General features: G+C 38.1%; 2 protein-coding genes across 2 annotated transcripts in view; one reads left to right on the top strand and one right to left on the bottom strand.

Moving 5' to 3' along the window:
• Positions 1 to 1,395, bottom strand: part of COL4A4 (collagen type IV alpha 4 chain) — a 63,214-nt gene extending 61,819 nt beyond the window's left edge. Inside the window, exon 1 of the mRNA XM_088170728.1 lies at positions 1,320 to 1,395. The gene's annotated coding sequence lies outside the window, so the exon portion shown is untranslated. The remainder of the gene's footprint in view (positions 1 to 1,319) is intronic.
• Positions 1 to 25,270, top strand: part of COL4A3 (collagen type IV alpha 3 chain) — a 58,997-nt gene that overhangs the window by 833 nt on the left and 32,894 nt on the right. Inside the window, exons 2-16 of the mRNA XM_088170916.1 lie at positions 890 to 2,226; positions 12,693 to 12,749; positions 15,404 to 15,493; positions 16,062 to 16,106; positions 16,584 to 16,628; positions 16,923 to 16,985; positions 17,704 to 17,757; positions 18,563 to 18,589; positions 19,178 to 19,255; positions 20,155 to 20,217; positions 20,700 to 20,735; positions 20,845 to 20,886; positions 22,299 to 22,376; positions 22,861 to 22,923; positions 23,177 to 23,233. Of these exons, the coding sequence (XP_088027042.1) occupies positions 890 to 2,226; positions 12,693 to 12,749; positions 15,404 to 15,493; positions 16,062 to 16,106; positions 16,584 to 16,628; positions 16,923 to 16,985; positions 17,704 to 17,757; positions 18,563 to 18,589; positions 19,178 to 19,255; positions 20,155 to 20,217; positions 20,700 to 20,735; positions 20,845 to 20,886; positions 22,299 to 22,376; positions 22,861 to 22,923; positions 23,177 to 23,233 (2,135 nt within the window). The remainder of the gene's footprint in view (positions 1 to 889; positions 2,227 to 12,692; positions 12,750 to 15,403; positions 15,494 to 16,061; positions 16,107 to 16,583; positions 16,629 to 16,922; positions 16,986 to 17,703; positions 17,758 to 18,562; positions 18,590 to 19,177; positions 19,256 to 20,154; positions 20,218 to 20,699; positions 20,736 to 20,844; positions 20,887 to 22,298; positions 22,377 to 22,860; positions 22,924 to 23,176; positions 23,234 to 25,270) is intronic.

Raw genomic sequence — 25,270 nt, forward strand, 5'->3', positions numbered from 1 at the left:
CCCTCTGCTTGTTATGTTGTCATGGCTATCTAAACCCTATCATTTTCTGAACAAGTTGAATTGTTCAGTAGCTAATACAATAACAGAAAGAATACAAAGTGTTGTTTAGATTGAGGTGTCAAATTGATCTCATTTTTTATGTTTTTGAAGCAATCACAACTGTTACCTCAGTAAAATATCCCCAGGATAGCACACTTACTGCCACCAAAGGAATAGGTTTCATATGAGACCACGAAACCTCACCTCAGCCTCAGAAAACAGAAGGGGAAAAGCTGGCACTAAAACATAATCTAGATGTTTACTTTCTAGGCAAGAATCAAGAGGCAAGACAATTTCATTCTCAGTAATTCTGCTAAAGAGCAGGGGACATGAGCCATAGTTTGAGGCAGACACACAGCTGCAGGTATTGAGGTATAAAAAATTAGAGCAGTCCTAATTGTATTTTCATTGCATCCAAAGGAAGCAACATCATGTGCAACAATACCACACAAGTTGCAAAGTCAAGGATTCAGAAGATGCAAAATAAAAAATGGGGTTGTGTGCTCAGTTTGTGATTCTTTTATGCAAATAATTAGGACAGTCATTTTAAGTGCATAAACCTATATGCTGTTTTCCATAGGACATCTGCCTCATTCATGATGGACTTATTCGATACTCTTTCCATCCTTCCCAATAAGTCCTATTTTTTCATTTATAGTGTTCTATAAAACTTTGCACTTTACACTAAATTCATTCAACTTTAATGTTTCTCACAAAAATATTCCTGAAAATGGTATTATCCTTTCTTTACCACAGAGAACCAAGAAAAAAAAAAGACAAAGTTAAAATAATTAAGTACCAGTTTCTGTAGAAAAACTTTAAAGAGATCCACCTTTCAATTGCTTTCTAGAATTAAGGTTGATCTCCAGTGTTCATGTACTGGTGCTTTTGTTGGATTTTTGGGAAGTAGCTCTACAGGCAGTTGCAGGTACACATTTTGGCACAACCGCCGCCTTTCCCGGTCCCGCCTCGCTCCCGCCCGGTTTCACCGTGCCCTTCTCCCCGCCGGGAGCCAGGGCCGACCCCGCTCCGTGCGAGCTCAGCCGTGCCCGGTTCGGGCGGTGCCCGGGGCCGGCCCCGCTCCCGCTGCGCAGCCCCGTGGCTCGGGCGGGCCCCGCCACCTGCGCCCTCGCGGCGGCGCGGGCGGGACACGGAGCCAGCGGGCGAACTCGGGGCACCTCCCGCTGTCCCGGGACGGGGCTGCCCTCAGCGCGCTGCCCGGCCCCGTCCCGAGGAGAGCCAGGTGCCCCCGCCCGGGGCTGCCCGTCCGCGGCGCTCACCTCAGCTCTCAGGCGGGAAAGCCCCCGACACCTCGCTCACTCCATGCCCGCTGAGGACGGACGGACGGACGAGCGGCGCTGCCAGCGCTGCCCAAGGCAGGACACGGGGGGGGTGGGTGTGAAGGGGTGGAGGAGAGGGGTGGCCGGGGCGGGGCCGCGACCCGGGAGCGGCGAGGCGGGTGCGGAGCAGGAACCCTCAGGCCAAAACCCACGGGAGGGCGGGCGGGGGGCAGAGTCGAAGCGCCCCGGGACGCCGTGCAGGCAGCGCCGAGGGGGGAATGGCCGGCGGGGGCAGCCCCGGCCGCCTGGCGCCGGTGCTGCTGCTCGCCCTGCTCTGGCCGGGCCGCTCTGCGGCGGAGGTGAGTGGGTGAGCGGCGGGACGGGGCGGTGGAGCGGGGGCCCGCGGAGGCGGCGGCGGGCCCTGGGGCAGAGCGGGCTCGGCCCCGCGCTCCCCGTTGTGTTGGCCGCTGGTGGGGAAGGAAAGGTGAATGCGTGTGTTTCACATGATGCGCTTCGTATGCCCGCCCGGGCAGGGCGAGCTGAGGTGAGCTTCATCTCGCCCAGCTGGCAGACACCGCTACCCGCACACCTCCCGGGGCAGGGAAGGCCCTGCGCGGGGCACCGCATCCCCGCTGGCCTCAGGAGCTTCCCGCCCTTCCAGCTGAGGGAACAGCACGGGGTGGGATGGGGGCTCCGTCCCATCCGCTGCTCGGGAAGCGGCTGCGGGGCCCGGCCTGCGGGCACGGGGGATGGCACGGCCGGGACGGAGCGGTGTGGGTGCGCATGGTCCCCGAGGCAAACACCTCCGGAGCGGCACTTACCGTCTGGAGCACCTGTGCCACCTTCAAGACAAAATCATTTTACTGATTATCTTTCAGGCTTAATGATGAGTGTCCATCACCTTTTGGTCAATAAATTATCCTAGATCATATGGTAGTCTTTTCCATGCTTTCTCCAGTGTCTGGTTATAACATTTGGACTGTGCATTCCCAGCTGGGAGAAGAGCAGTCAGCTCTAGGGGTACATGGGTCGGTGTAGCTCTCAACACTTCTGGCAGTTACCCAACAGAAAACTGCTGGTTTCCGTAAAATTCTGGTAAAAATCAAACACACGAAATGGACAGTTTTAAAGTTTCCGACAAACCTAAAACACAAGAAACTGACAGTTTTAGTAAATTTCAAGCTCTTTCTCACGTAATAGTCAACAATGTTAATTTTTCCTTGTATGAGTATGTATGAGTAAAGCTCTAACGCCGTACATGAAAAGCTTTACTGCCTCTCAAAACATTTTGAAGTTCACCTTTATAAGGAAGAAATATAATCTTGTACTTTGCTGTTGCTAAAGTAGAGCCACATTTTGCTGTAATAATCTGAAGCGGTCTAATTAGTAATTGTGTTTTTTGTAAACTTCTGTGGCTCTTTCACTCACGCGTTCTGTGTAGAGTGTCTGGAAACAGCATAAGTGCCTCACCCAATATGCTGGGTTTTTTCATAGCACTCTAACTCGACTGGCAGTCCAGTTTAATCATTTAACAAAGATCTAATTGTTTTATTTGTAATGGAATTAAAATACCTCTTAGTTCTTAATGTAGAACAGAGGTACCAGATCTATTTACAAAGGACATGTTTTCTGCAGAGTTGTTTCAGGCTTCATCTAGATCTGAATGTGGAAGATGTGGAAGATTAATAACTCGAGACCTGTCTCTCTCTTCTGCCCAGTTTCCTGGTTTTTGTTCCATTCTTCTCTTCCTCTGCTGATACCTGCCATGCATTGCCCTTGTTGCTCTGAAGAGATGGATATCATCATGTGGGCTTCTGAATGGCTTTTAGCAAGCACAGGCTGTGTTCCAGGAATGCCCTCGCTCTCCCACAATACACACACGCTTTTTCTAAACCTCTCTTCTGGCAGTTTTATCTAAACTCCTAATTAAATATTAGTGGCTACTGTAATTGACATGAGGTAATTGATAAATAAATCGTTGCATCTTGGCTAATCTGTTCATTGCAAAGAAATAGGTATGGGTAATGTTGTAAAATCATGCTACGCTTTCATGTGAAAATAAATTGATGTTCGACCAGCAAGCAATACTTTTGCTGTTTGCATCAATTAAAAATGTTTCAACATAGAAAATTTCAGATGTAGTTTATTCCTGAAGACAGGAGAGCAAATTACTAATTTGTGTCTGCTGCTGTTTATACAGTAAATTTTTGTCATTGCAGCTCTTCACAGAGTCCAGACTTCTCTGCCCTTAGGAGGCTGAACTTCCTAGCACCTGCTAAAGTGCATTATTGTCTGCATTCTTGGCCACTGGCATGCTCTAATCACAGCTTCTGAAATCTCAGCAGAAGTAGCATCTTCCCATGTCAAATGCTTTTCAGCTTCTTTGATGAGCTTCTTTCTTCTTCCTTGACTTGGAATACTGGTCTTATAATTCTTCAGATTTTTCCATTGTTCATTTAAATATTTTTGAATCATCATCAATATGTTTTCACAGGGTACAAGATTCTTCCTATTCATCTTTTTTTTTCCTTTCAGAAAAAAAAAAAAAAAAAGGATTTGCTTTTTCATTGAATAATTTTGTCTAACAGCACCTGGAGCTGATAGTGTCTTGATGAAAATGTACAACTCAATTAATTCCCTTGAGTGTGCCCTGTCTTTTTATATAATTTATGTACTTCTCTTATATCTTCAAATTAAACACTAATCTAAAAATGTTCCCTGAAATTTGTTGTTTCAAATGGCATGTTGTTTCAATTTTTCCTAATAGGAAAAATACCTTGGTCAAGTTCATTAGTACTCAATCTATATTGTGGCACTGATCGTTTTTATGATGGCATCAAGATCGTATTTGTTCAGCACAAGATAAAGAGAGTTTCTACTTGAGCAAGATTACTTGCTTGCAAGTTAGCTGTGCCTCATCTTACTACCACTTTTTAATTTGTTTTGTAAATACTGTTGCAATGTTTGTTAGCTCACAGGATAAAATTAGGTGCACCTTGTTATGTTTTTGCCTCCATCATGACATTTCATATTTTTCATCATGCTCTGGTGGCAATGGAGGGGACATAACAACTTTGGAGACTGTAAGACTTGGGAAAATATGTTTTGCATCCTCTTCCTCACTCATATTGTCTATGACTAGATGCAAATGTTCATATTTCATATCTAATTTCATTTCTTACAAATGTTAGAATTTGTATGCAAGTACTTAAAATGAATCTTCTTTGTCTCCTAATAGCAATATTTTTTTTGCTAATTATATGCAACCAATATTGCTGTCACAAATAGATCTTAATACGTGGCTCTGGAAGGGTAAAATGATGTTCTAGCTCGGCCTATGGCTGTCTCCAAGGCTGGCAAGAATGAGATGCAGGCTTAGCTTGACAAGGAGTCAGTGTTGGAGGCACCAAGTGTCATGGTGAGAGTGTTCCTTGTGTGACAGCCTTTGGAAGCACCCAAGTTCTTTGTTGCACAAGCAGCTGAGAAGGGAAGATGTGCACCTGAGTATACAAGAGAGTTCACAGAGCATGTTAGAAAAACAAGTCCTTTGTGAAGTGCCCTCTTTGATTTGGTTAATGTGATCCCAGCACTGAAGTCAAGGAGGGTGTTACTCTGAGAATTGGGTCCAACTTCTGCTAGGCTGTTCTGCTCCTGATTGCCTCTACATTTATTGTAATTCAGCCATCACCTCCATAGAGAAACAGGCCAATGTCACAGCACTGCAGAGCAAGACTTTTCCTACTAGGCCAAGAGAGGTAGCCTATATTAGCAGTTACCCTAATGTTTGCACATCCAAAGTGATGAAGTTCTGCTGGTCTGCAGCACATTGCTCTGATGGCCAAGAAATGTGAAGTCTTCCTATGTGTGTGCTGCAAAATACAACTGAAAGATAAACCTTAGGTGACCTAAGTAGACACCTGTAAAAATTGAACTGTTGACACTTGATGTCTTTTCTAGAAAACCTGCAAGACAAATACACATTTAAGCAAAAGTCTATAGTTCAAGTTATTTTGCTGGCTGAATAATACCATTAAAATTGTTCGAGTAGGCAGGCAAACACTGGTTCTTTCTTCAGTGCTTTGCATTTCATGGAGATAGAACCATTTTACTTATGATCTGTGCTAGCAGTCCTGTCTGCAGTACCTAGAGCTGATTTGATATAACAGATCTTTGAAATAAAATACTTTGCTATTAAGTGCAACCAGTATGGGATGTCCGGTCGTCTGTTTTACTGTCACATTCTCACCTTACTGCCTAACAAAGTAATACTAGAAGTATGTTGGCATGGATTACAGGAGCCTAGGAGGAAGGTGAAATAAAAAAAAACTTTCCTTAACTCCTTAACTTCCCAGTCTCTCACAGTCACACAGAAAAAGTTAAATTTTGTCACACCTAGTATATTTTTAGTTCTGTTTTCATTATTTGTCTTAGCAATTTTGTGATAGGGTACAAGTCTCACAGGTTTACAGGTTTTCCATTTTGCCTGGTTTAGTGAAGACCTTTTAGCAAGGGCTTAGTGCTACATTTTTCCAGATTATTTTGGAGGAAGCTGCAGGAAGAAGTGACCTTTAATTTTTTTTTTAATCTGTGAAATCACAGAGCCTTTCAAATAAGGAAAAACCAAAGCATGTGCAATAAGCCTTCTCTGAACAAGCTACTGTTGCTTTCATTGCTATTTGCACCACTTAACAGAAGATGCACACCAGGAATTTTATGAATATACAAATATACAGGCCTGAGGAGACAAAAGTTTTAGTGAATACCATTCCCACACTCAACAGCTAGGAAGAAATACAAAATGTGTGAGTTAATGCTCACCATATTGTGGTAGGTAAGCAAGAATTCAGTAGTTAAATAGTGTGTATTCTTTGTTATTAGATTGCTCTTTTAAGGTGATTGTTAGGAAGCAAGAGCACGGATGAATAAGCTGATTAAATACCCTTAAGAGTTTGCTACACAAAACAAAATTGTGTGGCCTGAATTACTTAGTCTTTTTTTCCTTGGAGAAAAGAAAAGTATTTATTTCTGTTGTCCCCATGTCCTCTTCAAGGTCAGGAGAAGAAACCAACCCCAGAGATGGAGTTTATGGCTCTGTCTTTGGAGATTTTGCACATCTGGATATATGAGGAACAGTTTGGTTCCATTTCTGATCGTCCTTATCACAGTGACTTCCACCCTAATGAGATAATTTGTAGAGTAAGGTATTGGCCATTATAAACCTAAATATCTAAATATTCTGTGGTTTGGAAGAAGAAGGAAAAGCATCATTCTCTTTATCTAAAGAGAGAGAAATTCTGTATCTTCTCTTTATAGACCAAAAGTAATTTACATACACATTCCTCCCCAAAACAGGAGATTTTAGAGCCTCAACGTGCAGTTTTCCAAAACAGCACACAATATGCTACCTCTACTTATATAGATATTGAATAATTTTAGGCAATGTCTACAAAATAGACCTTAGTAGCCATTACTCCAGAAGTCACAAATAATCTGAGTTCGTGAAAACTCAGTGTGCTTATTTTTTTCTGCATCAAGACATTTTATCTGTTTTATCTTAAGGCAGTGATGAAGACATGGGCAAAGTGAAGATTTCTAAGCCCTGCTATTCTCACACTTCCCACTGATAGTGAGTTGGAGAGAAGGGAGAAGCCCAGTAGAATTAATTGTGCTGTATCTGCTTGAAGAAGAGTATGGTTGGCACCATGGGAGTTGTATGTGGAGCACACTCCCAATGACACAGTGGTGTGTTTTCCTTTATGAACACCTGTGTTACAGTGCTTTCTTGGAACTTCTGTATGAACAGGTACAAACAGGTTCATTCACAGAAAAAAAAAAAAAAAAAGATAGACTGTACAGTAAGTATATCAACAAAAAAAGAAGCAAGAGATACCAGAAGTTCTCTGGTATCTGTTTTCATCTGGCTTATACTGTTTAACCTAAGGTTTATATTACTGCTTTTTTATTGTGCTAGGTGTGGATAATTGTGAGGGATTTGTCTAAAAATTAAAAAGCTATTTGTTATACAAAGTTCTTAACCAACAGGCTGTTGCTGTAAAAAGTAAGATAATTTTTTCAAAGTGTTTTCAATCTCTGAAGTGAAAAAAGGGGTTCATGCACATGTTCCTCTTGGTATAGTAGAAAGTTGTTTAAATGTTCACATACAGAAGCTTCTTCCATTTCTTTCTACATTGCATTTAGGTTAGTTGGTTTGAAAAACCATTATAAATATGTCTTTATATGACATGAATGAGCATATCCCTTTCAAAAGAACTTAAAATTAAGGATTTAAAGTAAGGAAATTCTTACCAAGTTCAGATAGAAATGTGCATGAACATCATGTGACCATGAATTGTGTATTTGTAAGTTAAACACAAAGTCCTGCTTCTCTGAAGTGTTACGTTTTCCTATGACCACAAATGTTTAGGACTTCTGTCCTGCACCTCACACTGAAAGCAGCCCATAACCAGTAACACAAGGCCTGTGTCACCAACGGGGCATTTTGATTCAATAGTTATTCCCTGAGCAGGGTTCTCATTACAGGTGTTTGATGGAGCTCATTCAACAGCTGCACTGCCTGCAGCATCACAGTTGTCTCCTGCTGTGTGTTTTAGACCCAGGCTCTCTGCATTGGGTGCTATTGACCAGGTTGTTTATTAGTTGAGTTACAGGTGTATTTCTTTATAATGGAAAGTCTAAATGAAATAGTTTTCATCCTATGCTAGGTATTCAACTGGTAAGCAAATGCTGTGAATTTGGTAGCATACATGGTTGTTAACAGGAGTCTTCTAAGGTAGGAATGTCTGGCTGGCTGCCTTCCATTTTACAAGTGACTACACTTGTTTCAGGGTTTGGGAACTGACATATTTTCCTTCATCTCATCATCTCCTATTTCTGCTCTATGTTGTCTATACTTATTGAAGGCTTAATAATTTGGTTTTGTTGTACTGGTCCAGCAATCACTAAAAAAACACAAAGTTCTTCGTGGTCTTTGATAATTTTAATGAATTCATGTTTGATGCTTAGAATGCATGAAAAACTTCTAGTATACAGATTCTAACTGTGAGACTGGTATTTTGTTTTGATAGCAATGTTTTGGAGTGAGGGGACCTCATTCTCCAGGACCTTGCACGCTCCATGGTGATTTGCAGTTGTGCAACATGAGGAATATGCTGCCAGGGTCACGTATCCACTAACCTTGTCTAGCTAGAATTCCTGACTGTGCTAATCCAGATAAGTGTCTTAATTCAGGTGCATCAGAAGAAAAAGATTTTCTTTATATAGCTTTTCTCACAGTGGGAACCTTTTTCTGTAAAGCTCTGCTCTCAGGTCCTCTTGTGATGTATAGGATAAATTTTCAAAATTGTAACTGTATCCAAGCTAGAAACTTGCTACCAAGTTTCCAAGTTACCAAGAATCCAAGCTACCACCATGATGTTCTTCAGAAAGTGCAGCATTTAACATATGTGCAGCATACCTACCCCAGCACAAATCTGCAGTGTAGATAAATGGTAGAACAAAACTTTCCACTTCCTATAATCACAACGTATTGCTCCCACCTTTATTAGATGCAACAGAAAACATGTAATAGAGAATGAGTGAAATGGGCCTTTTGAAGTTTTAAGCACCATATTAACATCAACTGTTGGAGCAGAGTTATTCTATGTGCTCAGTTGTGATTTATAGACGCAGCTGGGATGTGTAAAGTGATTGCTCTGCACTGAGACAGCCCAGGAAGAATTCAAAAATCTCCATGTGTCAGCAGCCCTTGAAAATTCATAATCAAGACTTACAGGAGCTGGCTCACTGATACGTGATTTTTAATAAGTATTGGCATTTAAGAGAATTTACAGAAAACTTGAAATTAGCTGATAAGTTACTTCCACTTTAAAAAGACCATTGTGATGACATGCATATTTTTAGGCTTCTCGGGATATCATTAATGAGCAGAAATATGGAAAAGAATAAAAAAGTGCCATTGTAAAAAAATAGATATTATCCAGTAAGTCTTCTTCCATATAGTGATAGAGTTCTAATTTAGTGATTCTGTAAGTTAGGAGATAAAGACCTAATGGCAGGATAGGTGAGATGCTAATAAGTATCAAGTTCAAATGAAAATGCATTTTTAAAAATAAGTCTGATCAGCTGTTCGAACAACCAGTGAAGGAAAGTGACAGCTTCATCACCTACTTGAGAGAAGACACCTGCTCTATTTTTACTGTCCACAGTAATTAATGGATATCACTTGCACTGCTTTTAATTCATTTGCAAATACCTCGTGTTGTACAGTCATCTTTCATTTATGTTAACCAGGATTTACTTTGGGCATCAGTGGAGTTCATCCATGAAATTAAAGACCAGTCGTGCCGAAAGTGCAAACTTGAAATTCACTTCAGCCACTTTACTGTATTCCTACATAATACATTTAATTTCATCTCAGCTTACATCTGAATGTTTTTATTACTCATCTTGTGTGGTCTTGGTCTGAAATATACTTTAAGAATATGGTTTTTTGTTTCCTGCTGCAACACATTTTGCTGCCTCTCTGTTCTGGGTGCAGTATTTTTAATACAAATATGTATTTTGTAATTATAGCTGAGCTACTCTGATCTTCCCTGGATCTGGAAAAACAAAGAAATACTCTGACAGTTCTCTCATTGTATATATCACTCAAAAAAATAGATCAGTGGAGAAATACTGGATCATCCTCACTTTGTCTCTGTTTGTCTGTACTCGACCTTCCTGCCTTTAAACCATTCCCAGTAGGACTGCATTGCCCTGCCAAGCACTCAGAGCCTGTGCTAGTGACAGAATAGGAAGGCTGGCATTGCTTGCTCGTCTCCTTACATTAAGACTTTGTCACATCCTCTGGCATATTCAGGTTTGATGACATCCCTAAATACATTCTCTGACATTCTTCATGTAGCCAGTGCTACTGGCAAAGTGCTGAGAACTGTGTAAGATTCTCTCCAAATTAAGTTGCCACCACTGCAGTAGCTAAGTTGCAGTGTCATGCTCAATCTACATTAACCTTTGCATGGGTGACACCATGGTCTGTAGGATGTTATTTCTTCCTTCTTTCTGTGTCATTTCTTTGAGGAATTATGTGAAGGAGAGGACTGGAATACTTTCTAAGCAGTTGGTTAAGTTACTCTCTGAATCAGGAGCAGAGAGGTCAGAGCCCTGTAGAATCCAATCCCACTGGAGTGTAGGAAGGGCAATTCAGTGTTATAGATAAGGTTGCACCCACTGAACAAAACATTAACCACTGCAGTAAATATGCCTCAAGGTGTACTACTGGAATTATGTATCTGTTTAATATAACATTAACTATCACTAAAAATACTTTGGAGAAGAGCTCCTCTGTAAATTACTCCAAGTGCTGTGGGGTTTTAATTTCGGTTCATTGGTAAATTGATTTGATTTGGTATTCCTGTAATGATCTGGCTGTATCCTTTGAGCTAAATTTTAGATCAAAATGATTCTTTATCTAAATACTTGAAAGAAAAGTAAATTCTTTTTATGAAAATCACAAAACCAAAAAACATGCAGTAAACCTATGGGTTTGGTTAATACACTTATGTAGATGTTATTGTGAGAATTTTGAATAAATTATTAATGACTAATACTCAGTTTCCTTATCTTATAACCTGGCAACATCACATTGGTTTTTTTATGATGCTTTGATAAAGGAGCTGCAGGCATCTTGCAAGGTTGTGAAAGCATCCAGCAGTGTAAGTGAGCAATGATTTTTTGGTTCAAAGCTCCTGTACAGAAGGCATAATCTAATCTTACATAAAAAATCATATGCCAAAACATTTAGTATTATCCAGCTAACTGACTGTGTAATGTTAAATCATCTTTGGTCTTTTCAGTTTAGTTTAAAGTGATATGTGTACACAAAAAGACCTAAATAGATCTGAAAGCTTACTGATGGCAAATTAAACACCTTCTAAGCATTCTGACTTCTTGAAGAGCAAAGGCTCTTTTTCTTTCAATAGTTTATTAACTTAGATTAATTGTATGGTGTCATAATTTTCTACATGTTTATGCATTTCTCTTCACATTGGATTGTCTTTAATTATTAGATAAAAGAAAAGGGTTTGTTCTGTATCTCTGCACACATCAGATCTTCTGCAGACTATACCTGTTACAGGAGAGTAATTTCGTTTTTTGATTTTCTCCACATGTCCTGAGAACAGTGTTTTGCATACAGATACTAGAAAGAATCTGCTTCTGGTTTGCTTTCACAGACAGAAATAAGGTACAGTGAGGGTCTATAGAATTATAATGGTACATATCTGTGTATACATCTTGCCTTGAGCAACTACTTTTTTTAGATTGCTTAGTAGGCCTCTACCAATAATCAGTTTTGAAGAGAATGCTTTGGGATGCAAGATACTGTCATTGAATAAGGAACAAGAAAATCAGTTGTCTTATAAACTGTCCCAAATTTATTTGGAGATATATGTCACTTTATCCTCTTGAGTTGATATTTAAAGGCTTAAAATATCTGTCATATAACTGACTTGATGAATTTAGATTATCCAGTACCAGACTGATTGACCTTACCAAGGAGAAATCAGGATTATTCTTGTGTCTCTGGTGATTTAATCATATTGATTAATATAATAGTAAAGGTAGCCTATTTAGATAGTTTCTGTTTTACACAATACCTTTTTTTCCAAATTTGTGATGCTTGTATTCTAGCTGTCAGATCAGGGTAAGAGTGAGTCTTCTATAAATATTATAAAGAATTAACTATTTAATGTTTGCAACTCTTTAGAAATCTAGCTTGAAACATCAAGTAGCCACCTATTGATCTGTCCATAAAACAGAGGCAGACACAATAATTTCTTGAGGATTTGCCTTTCATGGCTAACTGATTTTAATTTCTGCTTTATTTTGGAAATAAATGTTTAAGTATCTGTGCACTGGAGGAATGCTCCCTGCAGGTGTTTTTAAATTGATGGATGGCGTCACCTAAGTTCAGCCACCTAAGAGACAGGCAGCAGCTGTCAGGAATTGTCAAGTCCATAGAGAACAGTAACTACTTGCATCATCTTTCCTCCATCATAAAAGAAACATAAAAGTTACAAATTTGAAACACTGTGACTACTAATATGAGCAATGTAAGGGTTAGTTAATTCTGTCTGCAAGATCTCCTAATGCTTTAATTTGTCTAGAAAGACAATACAGAGGAATAATGAGCTCTTTGCCACTCTTGAGAATTGCCTCTTCACAAACATTTTTTTCTAAAGTTGTATTATCTGTGAAATAATTGCTTACTAAACCACTGAGATCTTACTTGGCTCTCTCCAAACAACTCAATAAGAAAAATAATTGTATTATAAAGATTATATTTTTGTTTTTCAGAACTGTGTATGCAAAGGTAAAAGTCCCTGCTTTTGTGATAGCACAAAAGGTAGTAAGGTAAGAACAGATATATTTTCCTTTTTTAATATTAGCTAATATACTTGGAAATTGTTGATAAATTACTTCAGTTGATACAGTGAGTGAATTTAGTGTGTGATGGTATTTTGCCAACAGAGTTTACAGAGAATGATTACCTTATAAAATTCTGTTAACTTTGAGGAAACTGTTTAAATAAGACTTTTCCACTAAATTTTTTTACTGCATTGGTATGTTTACAGCACTGTATGATGTTTGGACAGCAGCAGAACAATTGTCCAAAGCACCAGGTCTCTTTCAGTCACTCCTAACAAATGCCATTACCTTGGCAGCTGCTCTCCTGTTACAAATTTCATAATTAGGAGTCTCGTGTTCAGTGCTTCCCTCTTTCCATCTCTGGACCCTGTCTGCCCCCCTTTGCCAGTTCCTGAAGGAAAGCTGCACACACTGGCATCACACTGATAAACCTCCTGTAGATCACACAGGGGATGAGTTTCTGGGTCCTGATCATAAACACCTTGCCAGCACTGAAGGAACAGCAAATCCATCAGCAGTAACAGATCCACAGCTCTGCCTTTGCCAATAGCAGCTTGGCAGAGGCTCTGGGTGCCTTTTAGACAAACCTGAATTACACAAATGCCAAAAATTCTTTGAAACTCCTGCTTGCAGTTGGAAGAATAACTGATTCACCAATGAAAGGGGCATTATTGAAGAAGTCATGGTTGTAATTTAGGTGAGCCATGAACACAGAAGTTGCCCTACTAAACCTTATTAACAGATTCCAGACATCTATAAAGATCTGGGATTATGATTAGTCCCACTGGTTGGTCCCATCTGCTTTTATGAAGTTGGAGAAAATTTATCTGGAAGTAAATAGGTTCATTATTAAAATACATATTATTAAGTGGGAAGGGAGAATACTAATATTTTCAGTAAAACCTCCCTGTTTATTTTTTGTATTACTAGTTGGTTTAACCTGACTTTGTCCTAAGCACTGAAATTTAAACCAGTTGAAAACCTAGGAAAAAATAAGCTGCCCACTAAAAGAGAAATATTAGTAAGAATGGACACCCACAACTTGTCTTTATCAGTTCCATGAAAACTAACTGAGCAATTTGTGGGTAAAAGTAAATCAATGTTTAGACTAATGAAGTTTTTCAAGCAGAAAATCAGGATAACTACATTAATCAACATGTTTTGATACTTATTCAGTGTTCAGAATTCTCCAGCCTGAAAATCCTCTGATTTTGTTGATCTGCTAAGAAGGAAGTGTGGCTAAAATTCTCTTTTCTGTAGAGAGGGCCGTGAAGGTGTCACGAGAGTGCAGTGCTGCTCTGGGTTCAGACAGCACCGCGTGTCTTGCCATGGGCAGGCAGGTCGAGGAGTTTGATTTTCCTGTGAGCTGGTACCGAACCCCCTCCAGCGGCTCGTCCTGGGATAGCATTCATCCTCCTACCTTGGGATGCTGCTACATGAAATAAACTATTTTTTATTAAAAACTATGCCGATTATTATATAGATCTCACAGACACTTTATAATGCAATTCTTATTTTCATATGTGTTAAAATATTATGGCGTTACATTCTATCTTGAGAGATACAAATATATATAATTACTATTTTTTAACCTTTTATTTCATTTAGAAGCTACTTAAAATCTGCCGAGTTTGTGGGATTTTGAGGAGTGAGAATTGGTGCAGGGAAAAGCCAAAATATTTTGGCTTCCCAGAGACATCTCTTGGCTCCTGTCTTGTACATCAAATAGGACCCTCAAACTTCTGCACAGCAGAATTTCACATGCTTTCTTTGTATAATTTTGTATAAATCAATAGGAAAATTGGCTCTGAGAGATTTGATAATCCCATTCTCTCCCTCCCATGTCATGCTGTGATGTAAAAGGTGTTGAACTGGCAGCTCTGCAATGATGTAAAACTGAGCATGCTAAATTGCTGCTGTCTGAAGGACTGAAACCCTTTTCCATGGGCTTCCATGCTTGAAGCATTTCATTTAAACCAAGTTAAGACTTGCATCTTCTACATTTAACTAAAAAACTGAAAATGCCCCTTTCACTCTAGCTTAGCCTCTTGTATTCTGTTTCCATAGCTTCAATTTTGTTTCCTTAACATAGCTTATTGGAATTTGATCTTTAAAAAAACTACATGAGAAACTAATTTGATGTCTTAATCTCTGAGATTCAGAAAAATTTAAGATACTTGTCATGCAAAGCAAGGGTTTTTATTCTGTCTGAATGGTTTTGTTGCATTTCACTCCCACTGTGTCCTTCCTTGGCTTCCATGAAGAGATATTGATGGTTTGGAACTGACCTTGCTGTACAGCAGCATTAAGTTTCTCAATTTGTGTTGCTAAACATCAGAAGTATTAACAAGGAATACGTATCAGCTGCCTTCTTAAACTTCTCATGCTGTCAGCTAACTTCTGTGCTCTGTAAAATCTTGAGTACTGTCTTGTGCTCTGATAATTCAGCCATTATGAGCGTGTGGTGCCGTGAGGCTGAGGCAGCCCAGAGAAAAACAGATCAGTGTGGGCAAGGGCAGTGGATCTGCCACAGCAGCAGGAAGCCAAGAGGTACTGAAAGTAATGAGTACCTTAGGAATAAGCTATCAAAAGGAGAATTCGTGGATATTTGAAAAGTTTAATTATCTTAATGTTTACAGGGTGAAAAAGGCTTTCCTGGTGTTCCAGGCCCACCTGGTCAAAGAGGCTTTCCTGGTCCAGAAGGGCCTCCAGGGCCACAGGGACCAAAGGTAGGTATGTATGTGAGACACAGAGATATGGAGCCAGTGGCTTCAGTGACTTGAGCTTTCTTTCTTTCCTGTATGCCTAAACTCAGGCTATATATCAATTTTCAATAGCACAGTTATTTGTTTTGACTTATGATGAGATATAGATATTTTTTTCACTATGAGGGTAGGAGGGGGATGAGATACTGAACAGGTTGCCCATCCCTGGAAGTTCAAGACCGAGTTGGATGAGGCTTTGAGCAACTTGTTCTAGTGGAAGGGGTCTCTGCCCATGTCAGGGGGGTTTGAACTAGATCATCTTTAAGGTTCCTTCCAATTTGAACTGTTCTGTGATTCTATGATACTTCTCCTGTGAACACTGGAAGGGAGGAAAAGACACCACAATTCATGCAAGTTGTATGAAATGCTTGTTTCCTTTATTGACTGTAAATAGGCCAATCATGTATTTATTTATATAGCTGGTTTTGTGTGCACATATTGATATTGAAAATATTGCATGTCCTGTTGACATTTATGTGCTCTTTCTCAATGGAAACATATTGAAAAACATCTCTTTCCATTTCTGATCTAGGGTTCTCCAGGACTTACAGGCTTAGTTGGACCCAAAGGTGCAAGAGTAAGTGTTTGTATTTTAAACAAACTTACATCTATTAAATGTCATGCTAATTGCCAACTTGGTTCAATGATCTGTGAAAATAAAAGCAAAACATTATGTCTGATTTCAAAGTAAGATTAAAATTTATTACACTGTCTATGTACAAGTATTATTTATTTTTAAAACTTTTGCCCTTTTTGTTACCTCTTACATTCAAGGTTACTGCTGTATGTATTTAATGTTTGGGTGTGCAATGAAAAAGTCAGACTAGAATACCACAAAGAGTTGTTTGGTTTTTTTCCTGTGGGCAAAACGAGTGTGTGTTACCTGTGTGTAACCATTATGCTTGGTTCACAGTCAGAAGAGTTAAGGAAGTAATGATCTTTTAATAGAATCATGCTTGCATTCATCCTTATTATGACTTTAACCAAAGAAAAATTGCCTAATGAGCTTTTGTTTAATATTCATAATAATATTTCTCTGGTTTAACATCATTAGGGACTCCCAGGAATACCTGGATTTTCAGGTCCTCCAGGCCTTCCCGTAAGTAAAAATGAAACTGATTTAACCATTTCTCTCTTACTTCAGTCTTTAGTGCACAATTATCCTCAGCTCAATGTGCTCACTCTAGTCTCAACATCAACATTGTCTCTGTTAATTGGCCTAGAGATAAAAATCTTGGCATCAGCAATTCTTACTCATTGTAATGATTTAAGAACACATTGTAATGTGTCAAGTCTTGTGAAACATTGCTCCAATATAAACTCTTTCAGTGTTTCTGTAGGGCAATATGAATGTGCAAAAACAAAGCTTGTGTCAATTTCGTGCTTCTTTTAGGGTGAACCAGGAGCTGTTGGTCCTCCTGGGCTCCCGGGTGTTCCAGGATGCAATGGCACAAAGGTACAAACCAAGCTGAGTGTTCTGGAGATTGCATTTGGCTGTGCTTGGGAACGGCCAGAAAGAGTTCTGAATTTCCCCCAATAAACAACTTTGACTCGTTTTGGTTTATGACTTTATCAGCTACAAAAACGTGTGTCATGGGACCAGAGAAAGGAAAAGTGCTACTTTTTGTGCAAAATAAATACTTAAGTAATACATTCTAATGGCCTTTGCCAAAAGATGAGAAAAACGTTTGATATTTTTGACAGATACTTTTTTCCCATTAAATTCAGAAGACCTAATCGGTTTTTGTCCAACATCTCCTTTTGGTGCAGTGGGTTATAAAGGAGACAGTTAATCCATTTTATTTTGTCAGTATCTAGCTTGCAATTGGCAATTCATAAATCCTGAAGGTAATGAAGAGAAAAGGATCAATGTTAAGTAACAGATTTACCAGGTTTTCTTTGCTCTATGAACATTCTGAAAGAGGGAGTCAGAATAATACCTACTACAGAAAATCATAGATTTCTAGTGAAACTGTGAACTAATCTAATCTGGACAGTCTAGGACAGAAGTCAAGCTGCATAAAATGGGATGATCCTATTCTAGCAAAATACGGTGGTTGTGAACTCACAGTGCATTTAGTGTGATAGCATAAAAAACTTCTGTGATCATTGGCCAAAATCAGGCTAAATAATAAACCATAACATGCATTAACAGTCACTGTTACTACTTTCAGGGTGACCAAGGATTTCCAGGTCCTCCAGGTCGAAGAGGTGCTCCAGGCCTTCCAGTAAGTGTGAAATCCATGATTGTGTGCATTGCCACCACATAAAGCCAGTCCCTGAAGGAGTGTAAAGCCTCATGTTAGCTCATACTGACACCAGTTGAAATATATAGGTATCCTCATTTTATCAGTATGAAAACTGTGTCATAAAGAGACCAAAGTTAAAAGTAATGCTTTATTGTCTGCATGTTGGGCCTCAACTTCTTAGCTAATAACTGCATGAAATTCATTGACCAGCTCTCATGGGAAAATTTACCTCTTACATCCCTAAAGGTGTCCAAGGTATATTTAATAGATTGCAGTTTCAGTTCATGCCTAAGTATCTTTGAGAAAATAATGGCTTAATTAAGTCAATAAGAACCAGGAATTAAACTCAGAACTTCTCACTCTGGGTACACTGCTTTAATCTCAGGATTTGGGGTTTTTTTCTCTGTAGAAATATGTTTGAAAGAGAAACTTTTAAACAAATGGAAAAGGAATGCTGTCTTAAGTTCCAGTGGCTTCAAATCTAATAACTTCTAACACGATCTTTATTTTACCAGCTTTGCTGATTTTATTTTTTCGTTTATTAAGATCAGGCTTCAAAGCTGTTCTGCCTTTACTTGTAGAGTTGCACCTGTGAGATGGACTATTTTTTAACAATATACCCTTTCTTCTTAAATTAAAGTCTGGCCCATTAAACACGAAGCTGGCTATGCACCTTCTTCATGAAAATAAATCACCTGAAGAACACCAAGTTTAGATGATATTTAGAATGTTATTTCAGCAGTCTTTTTCTCTTCTGTTTCAATATGATTGTTCTTCTTCCTAGGGAGTTGTTGGTATCAAAGGAGAGAAGGTCAGTTATTTGCATCATATTACATGAAATATTTATTGGTTATCAACAATTTGTGTGTATTTTTGTTGCTCTTAACATCTCCATTCATGAGAAACAGAAGGTTTACCTTCCAGAAGAAGCAACCACAAAGTTTGGTGCTTCCTTTCTCCTAGTAGCATTCACCTCAGGTTGCAAAATGAGTATTTTTTCCCTTCAAACTACTGTTACTGCATAAAATTAATTCAACACTTTCAAGCACACAAAGAACTAAGCTCCTCCCCCAAACAGATTATGAATTAATATGGAAATCTACAGATACACTAGAGAGTATTTTACAGCAATAAAGAGTCACAAAAATAAATTTAAGGCAAGGAGTAATATAGATATATCTGAAAAGAAGACTACTCCTAACAGTGAATTGGAGGACCTGCAAAAGATATAGTTGGCTTCATAAAATCTTTTTAAAAGTAGAACTATCTATGGTAGACAGTTTCCATCATTATGTAATACTTGTGTTGCCAATTTCCCTACAAACTGTATTAGAAGATTTGTTGCATTTCAGAGTTCTGCAGCATAACTTTTTATGTTTCTTTTTATCTAATTGTCCAGGGGTGCCCTGCAGAGGCATATAGCCAAGAGTATGGTGCAAAAGGTGATCCTGGACTACCAGGAATGCCTGGTCTCCAGGTAACTCAAAATAAGGGGCAGTGAGATAGATATGTATAAATATATACAATAATATGTATAAATACATCCTATATAGCACGAGTATGTATTAAAATTAGTTTATATTTTACATAATGTAAGTGTATAATTTGTTTAATATAGATATCGTATCTTTTACAATTGTATCAGTGATTTCTAAACCAAAAGCAGTCAGATTGCAGAAAAACAGTACTTCAGGTATGGAGAAAAAATGGTACAGATCTATGAGTTTACCTCTACACAGAATAGAATAGAATAGAATAGAATAGAATAGAATAGAATAGAATAGAATAGTTCAGTTGGAAGGGACCTAAAATGGCCATCAAGTACAACTGCTGAATTCCCATTGAAGTTGACTGAACAGGTTAGACCAGCTCAACTTTAGAGTACTAACAAAGGACTGAATTGTCCATATTTCAAGAATGAACATTAACAGGGGAAGGCAGGGCTGACATTTCTTTTGACTATTGGAATAAACAGAGCATTAAATTAAAAAGAAAATAAAAATGTTTAATTTTCCATTTCTTTGGAAAAAAAGGTTTAAAGTATGGGATTTATTGCATAGAATATTTGAAGGATTGAAGGCTTATTAGAGGCATTAATAGGACCATATGGATTATGAGTCCACATTTCTTAGAGGACTTAGATCCTCACTTGAGTAGTTTAGTTATAGAACAGATGTTTTCTTGTGTTTCAAAACATATGCCAAACAATGAAGCCGTGAGGAAAAGTTATACTTCTGTGTTCTTCTGAGATAGGAAAAGGAAATTCAGAGCAGCAGAGCTGCTGATCTCTTTCTTATTCAGTTCATTGAATTTAGTGTTGTGTTTTGCTCATAATCTTGCTAGGAGATTTATTCCTGTTTCTGTTTTAATATGCAGGGTGCTCCGGGTGCTCAAGGATATCCTGGGGAACTTGGACCACAGGGCCCTCCAGGACCTTTGGTATGAATTTATGTCTCACTTGTTACTTTGACCTTTGATTTTCCTTAAATCCTGTGGAGTTACACAGATACAAGTATTTGACTCTCCCAAACTTATTTGAGATCTAGACACGTGTATGTAAAAACTGTATTTTTCTGCACACATCTGATTTTTTTTTCAGTTTCTTTTGATTATTTTTATGCATGATAATTTCTATATTTTCAGAAGCATCCCTTGTCCATGTAGGCATAAATTTTAATTTTCAAATGGCTATCCATTAATTCATCTGAAATACTAATATGCATAACATTGAGAGATGCATATGTTTGCAACTAGACTATGTAAACAATCTGTCACCCATTGACAATGACTTGCGGTTATAAAGGTGGAGGAAAGAGTAAAAATCTGATATAAGTTCTGTGAAATTTGGGTACTTCAAATCATCTATCAGAGAAAATGATTTTAAGTTTTATAGCTGAGGATTTATTTTTCCTTTTTTGTAGGGCATGCCAGGGAAACCAGGACCTCCTGGACCTAAGGTAGTCTCAGATTGGTAATAAAAATGAAAACTTCTGTTATGTAACTTGAATTAACCCATTTTTAAGTGTTTGTAAGATAAAAAATGACATTTGTGGATTTTTTTTTCAGGGTCTTATGGGACTGAAAGTAATAGGAGCCAAAGGAAGAAAGGTAATTTCATAAGAAGCTTTAAACATTTTAAAAGTTTTGTTTCTGTTTTCTGCATTTTCTGATTTTCTAAGGTGAAATAAGTACTGTAGGTGTAAGGTGAAGTAAGTATGTAAAATGCAAATTTTCACTATATATATGGGAGTCTTTTGTTGAAAAATGGAAATATGGCAGTGCTCTCTAAGGTCAAAATGTTTTCCCATAAGAGCCAATGATATAAACATCTAGACAGAAGATTAGACACTGAAAAGAAGCCAGTAATTAGTATTTACTAGCACATAGCATTAAATTACTATATATACTTTGTGTAGTGCTCCTAAATGCTGTCTAAGCAGGTAAACAGTGGTAAATATGTAGCATTTCTAGTCTCATAACTTCTGTCCAATGTATTTTCAGTGCCAGCCCTTGTGATGCCAGCAAAACTCCCAGGTTTTGAATAAAAATTGGATAACTTGTCTTTCATGTATTTACTTTGTATTCAAAGTAATTGACATTAAACCAGGAATTACTACAAATGCCCACATTGTCTCCCAGCAGCCAGCCTGCAGTTGCAGGACTGGTGTAGTTAATCTGAATATTCTTGCAAGAGATTAGGGCATCTCACTATTATGCTAACTGACCTGCACAGATCCAGCTGTGATTGGTTTTAACATTGTAATCACTGCCAGTAATGTGCTAGGAGTTTCCTGGGAAATAAAAAATTGCCTACATACCTCATTACTCACTAGCAGTAGCTCAGGTGACTATGGAACATCTTGCTTCCTTATGAAAGAGTGACACTCTGCTGTTGTGCTGCAAATTCATGCAAAAGCATTCCACTGGCTTAAAATCACTGAAAATTGTGGATATTGTTTTGTTGAGCTCCACAGGAAAGATGACACTGAGGACTTCCCCTGTTCTCAAAGATTCTTAAAAAAGTGCACTTCACTACTTATGTTGTCAGTGAAGGACACATGAAAGCTTATTTTGTCTGTTGATTTGTTGTTGTTTGTCAGTGATTCTATGATCTCCCTGGAATACCCAGACTACAGTTTGGAGTATGTCACCAAAGACAGTTCATGTAATTTACTGATTGACATAATTAAATGGAGATAAATATTGTAATCAAGGAGATATTTTTGCTTGATTTAAACTAGTTTTGTAACAAATAAATAAGATTACAAATTTAAATTCTCTCTAGAAAGTGTAACAGAAACCAGCATATTCATTTTTATATTAATCAGCTAGGGGAAGGTTAAATCTTCCATATGTCTTTTACTGGAATTTAAATAGCAAGCAAAGGGAAGTGTTAACGGAATTAATGGCTGAGTGTAATGACAGAAGAATTTTCATGATATCAAAAGTACAACAGTAGTAATTTGAAATACAAAAACACACTACTTGTAATTTGCTCTATTTTTCTTTTTTCTTTCAAGGGTGACACTGGATTAACTGGACCCCCTGGGCCCCCAGGAACTGTTATTGTGACATTAAGTGGACCAGACAACATGACGGTAGTAAAACTGTTAAACATCATGTTCAGATAACCCATCTGACTAGGTTTTACTTTGAGAGGACGTTTTCATCTTCACTGCTCTGATAACATTTCCTTTTACCCATCCTAACATTTTTTAGACTTGTTTAGTTAGATTCTAAGCTCTCTTAGAGTGTGTGTGTAGAGCCACCCAGCTGAGGCTGTGTGCTCACATGCACATCTGCACGATGCCAATGCAATGCTTCTTGCTTACCAGTGCCCCAGCTGCTGGGAATCCCTGAGTACATGAAGAGTAAATCACTTCTGCTTCACCAAATCCTCATGGCTGTTCTGAATGGCTGTCAGAACCACATACCACGTTTCTTAATCGTTTGAGTAAAACCATCTCTACTCAAAGAATCTTGCTGGTGACAGAAGGATTTCCTATTTGTAGAACTAGACTGAAATGGTAAGCATAGAAAAATCCAAGACACCACAGTAAGCTCTTCTTTTCTGTGTAATAGGACTTGAAAGGAGAAAAAGGAGATAAAGGATCAAGAGGACCTCCAGGGCCAATGGGGTTTACAGTAAGTGACCAGAAGTAAATCCCTTAAATCCAGATGCTCAGGCAGCATCACCTAATAAATGCTATTGTTTACAGTATTTACACTAATTATTTCAACCTTTAATGAAAAGAATAGAACTAATGAATAGAATAAAATACCTATTAATAACATTCCAACTATACTTTTTTTTAAAGATAAAAAAATATAAAATATATATTTAACTTAGAAAATGTGAGTTTCAAATATGAGTATCCTCAGTGTGGTTTTGTTCCAGGGGCCAGTTGGTGACTCTCAAAGTGAAAAGGGTGACCGAGGAGAGCCAGGAGCACAGGTGTGTGCAAACAGCTGAATACATGTGTTAGTCCTTTCTGAAAAGCAGTTTTGAAATAGTGTTGTGCAGTTTTTGTCTCACTGCTACTCAGAGCAAATTTGCTTAGATTCAAAAGCTCTTTCCTGCAGTAAACTAGACAAGAGCTGGAAGTCAAGTGTCTGTACTTACATGAGTACTTGGAGTGAAGGTCAGTTGATTATGAGTACACTTCTGGTTTTTTTGCTTTAAAGGTTCTGCTGTTGAAACTTAATAAAGAAGTGCTCTACTGAACATACACTGGCTTTATAGTGCAAGCCTGTAAGTAAAAGAGAAAACACTGAGTTTACTTAAGGCAGCAGATTTAAATTGGCATGTTCAACCAGCACTGTGTGGAGACATGAAGAAAGCTGCCTAAGAGTTACTCTGTTAACAGCATAGTATATGAAAAAATATTTATTTGAAAAACATGCATATTAAAGTGCAATTTTCCTGATGATTTTTTGGGAAGATAATTAATGGAAAGTTATTATTTTCATTCAAATGCCTTTCAAACTTTCAGATAAAAGTTAATCAATGACAGATACAAGGTCTTAATAACTAAAACTACTAATTCGTAACAATTTAATGAGATGTATAAACAGGGGAGAACCCTAAAATAGTAAAAAAAAAAATCAAAATGTTTTGTGACATTTTCTAAATACACATTTTGAATACATTATGAAAGCAATACAAAGAAAAATAATTTTCAAATTCAGTATTTAATTCAGTCCAAATGTGTATATTTTTGAAACTTTTCTCATACTTCTTGTGGTTGCAATACATTTTCCTCCAGAAGGAAAGATAGCAAGACAAGACCCTGGTACTACCTGAGGATTGTTCTTTCTTCAGTTGTGTGGTGCTATAATGATGATGTTAGAGAGCAACTTGATTGTTATTTTTATTATTCCTATACATAATGAAAATTTCAATTTGAGTTACTAGTGTAACGTTCTAGAAGTTCTTGCTTTCCAATGTGTGTTATTAATCCTCCATCTTCTGTGTTTCTTCCACATTGCTAAGGAAGTGTTGTTAAGACATTGATTGATTAACTGTTCTAAAAAGAAAAGAATTTTTTTTTTTTGCAATTGAAATTACATCAGTGAGCACAAAATATCAAATTGCTGTGAATTTTACATTTTAGCAAAAAGTATTTTGTGCAAGTGAGGTTTTAGCCTATGGGACATCATTCTATTCTCCTTCTTTATCTTTTAAGTTCTGACATCTTTTTGCCGTTTTTTTCTGATCCTTACATCCTAATTCATAGTATGATCTTTTCAAAATTATTTTAAATTTCATTCATTTATTTTGTGGGGGAAAATATCTAAAATGTTCTTTATTCCCTGTTGTTCTGAGTTCATAATCTCCCCCCACCCTCCTTTTCTCTTTTCACGGCCTTCCTCCTGTGGATATTAATGAGCCAGAATTTCCTCATGTCTGCCTTTAAAGGTGGCAAGCAAGGTATCCATGTAATCATGTTTTCATTTCATTCTCCCTTTTGTCTTGTTATTTTGTTGTTATGAATTGCTCAAACAATTGTTTCTTGTTGCTACACAAGGTACAGGACCCTGGTCGAGGTTACCAAATGGGCCATGGAAAGCAGCAGATACCTCTGGCATGCTACCTCCTTCAGTTTCCACTTTCCCGTTTACTGCCCTGCTTCAGATACCTTTGAAGTGCACTCCCTATTCTTTTTCATGAAGTAATTTCTCCTCAAGTTATCCCATACAGGAAATGGGGTTCAGAGAATTTTCCTTCAGTGTCCTTCCACTGTATGGGAATACAGCTTGCTGCTGTATTGTTTTATCATTTGTCTTGTTTCTGCAAGAACCTGATTTTTCACCAAGCTTTCTGCACTTGCCTGGCACTTTGTACTGCTAGAGTCTGGCACAAATAATCCTCCACAGGAGGATGAGTGTCAATGGAATATCTTAATATCTATTTTGTAGAGTTTTATGAACTTTAGTTATGATTAACGAATACTTTAAAATAACCTTAATGGCTTTTTACAGTTTACACAGT

The sequence above is a fragment of the Sturnus vulgaris genome, chromosome 10, assembly GCF_052056855.1.
Source record: "Sturnus vulgaris isolate bStuVul1 chromosome 10, bStuVul1.hap1, whole genome shotgun sequence".
NCBI classification, from domain to species: domain Eukaryota; kingdom Metazoa; phylum Chordata; class Aves; order Passeriformes; family Sturnidae; genus Sturnus; species Sturnus vulgaris.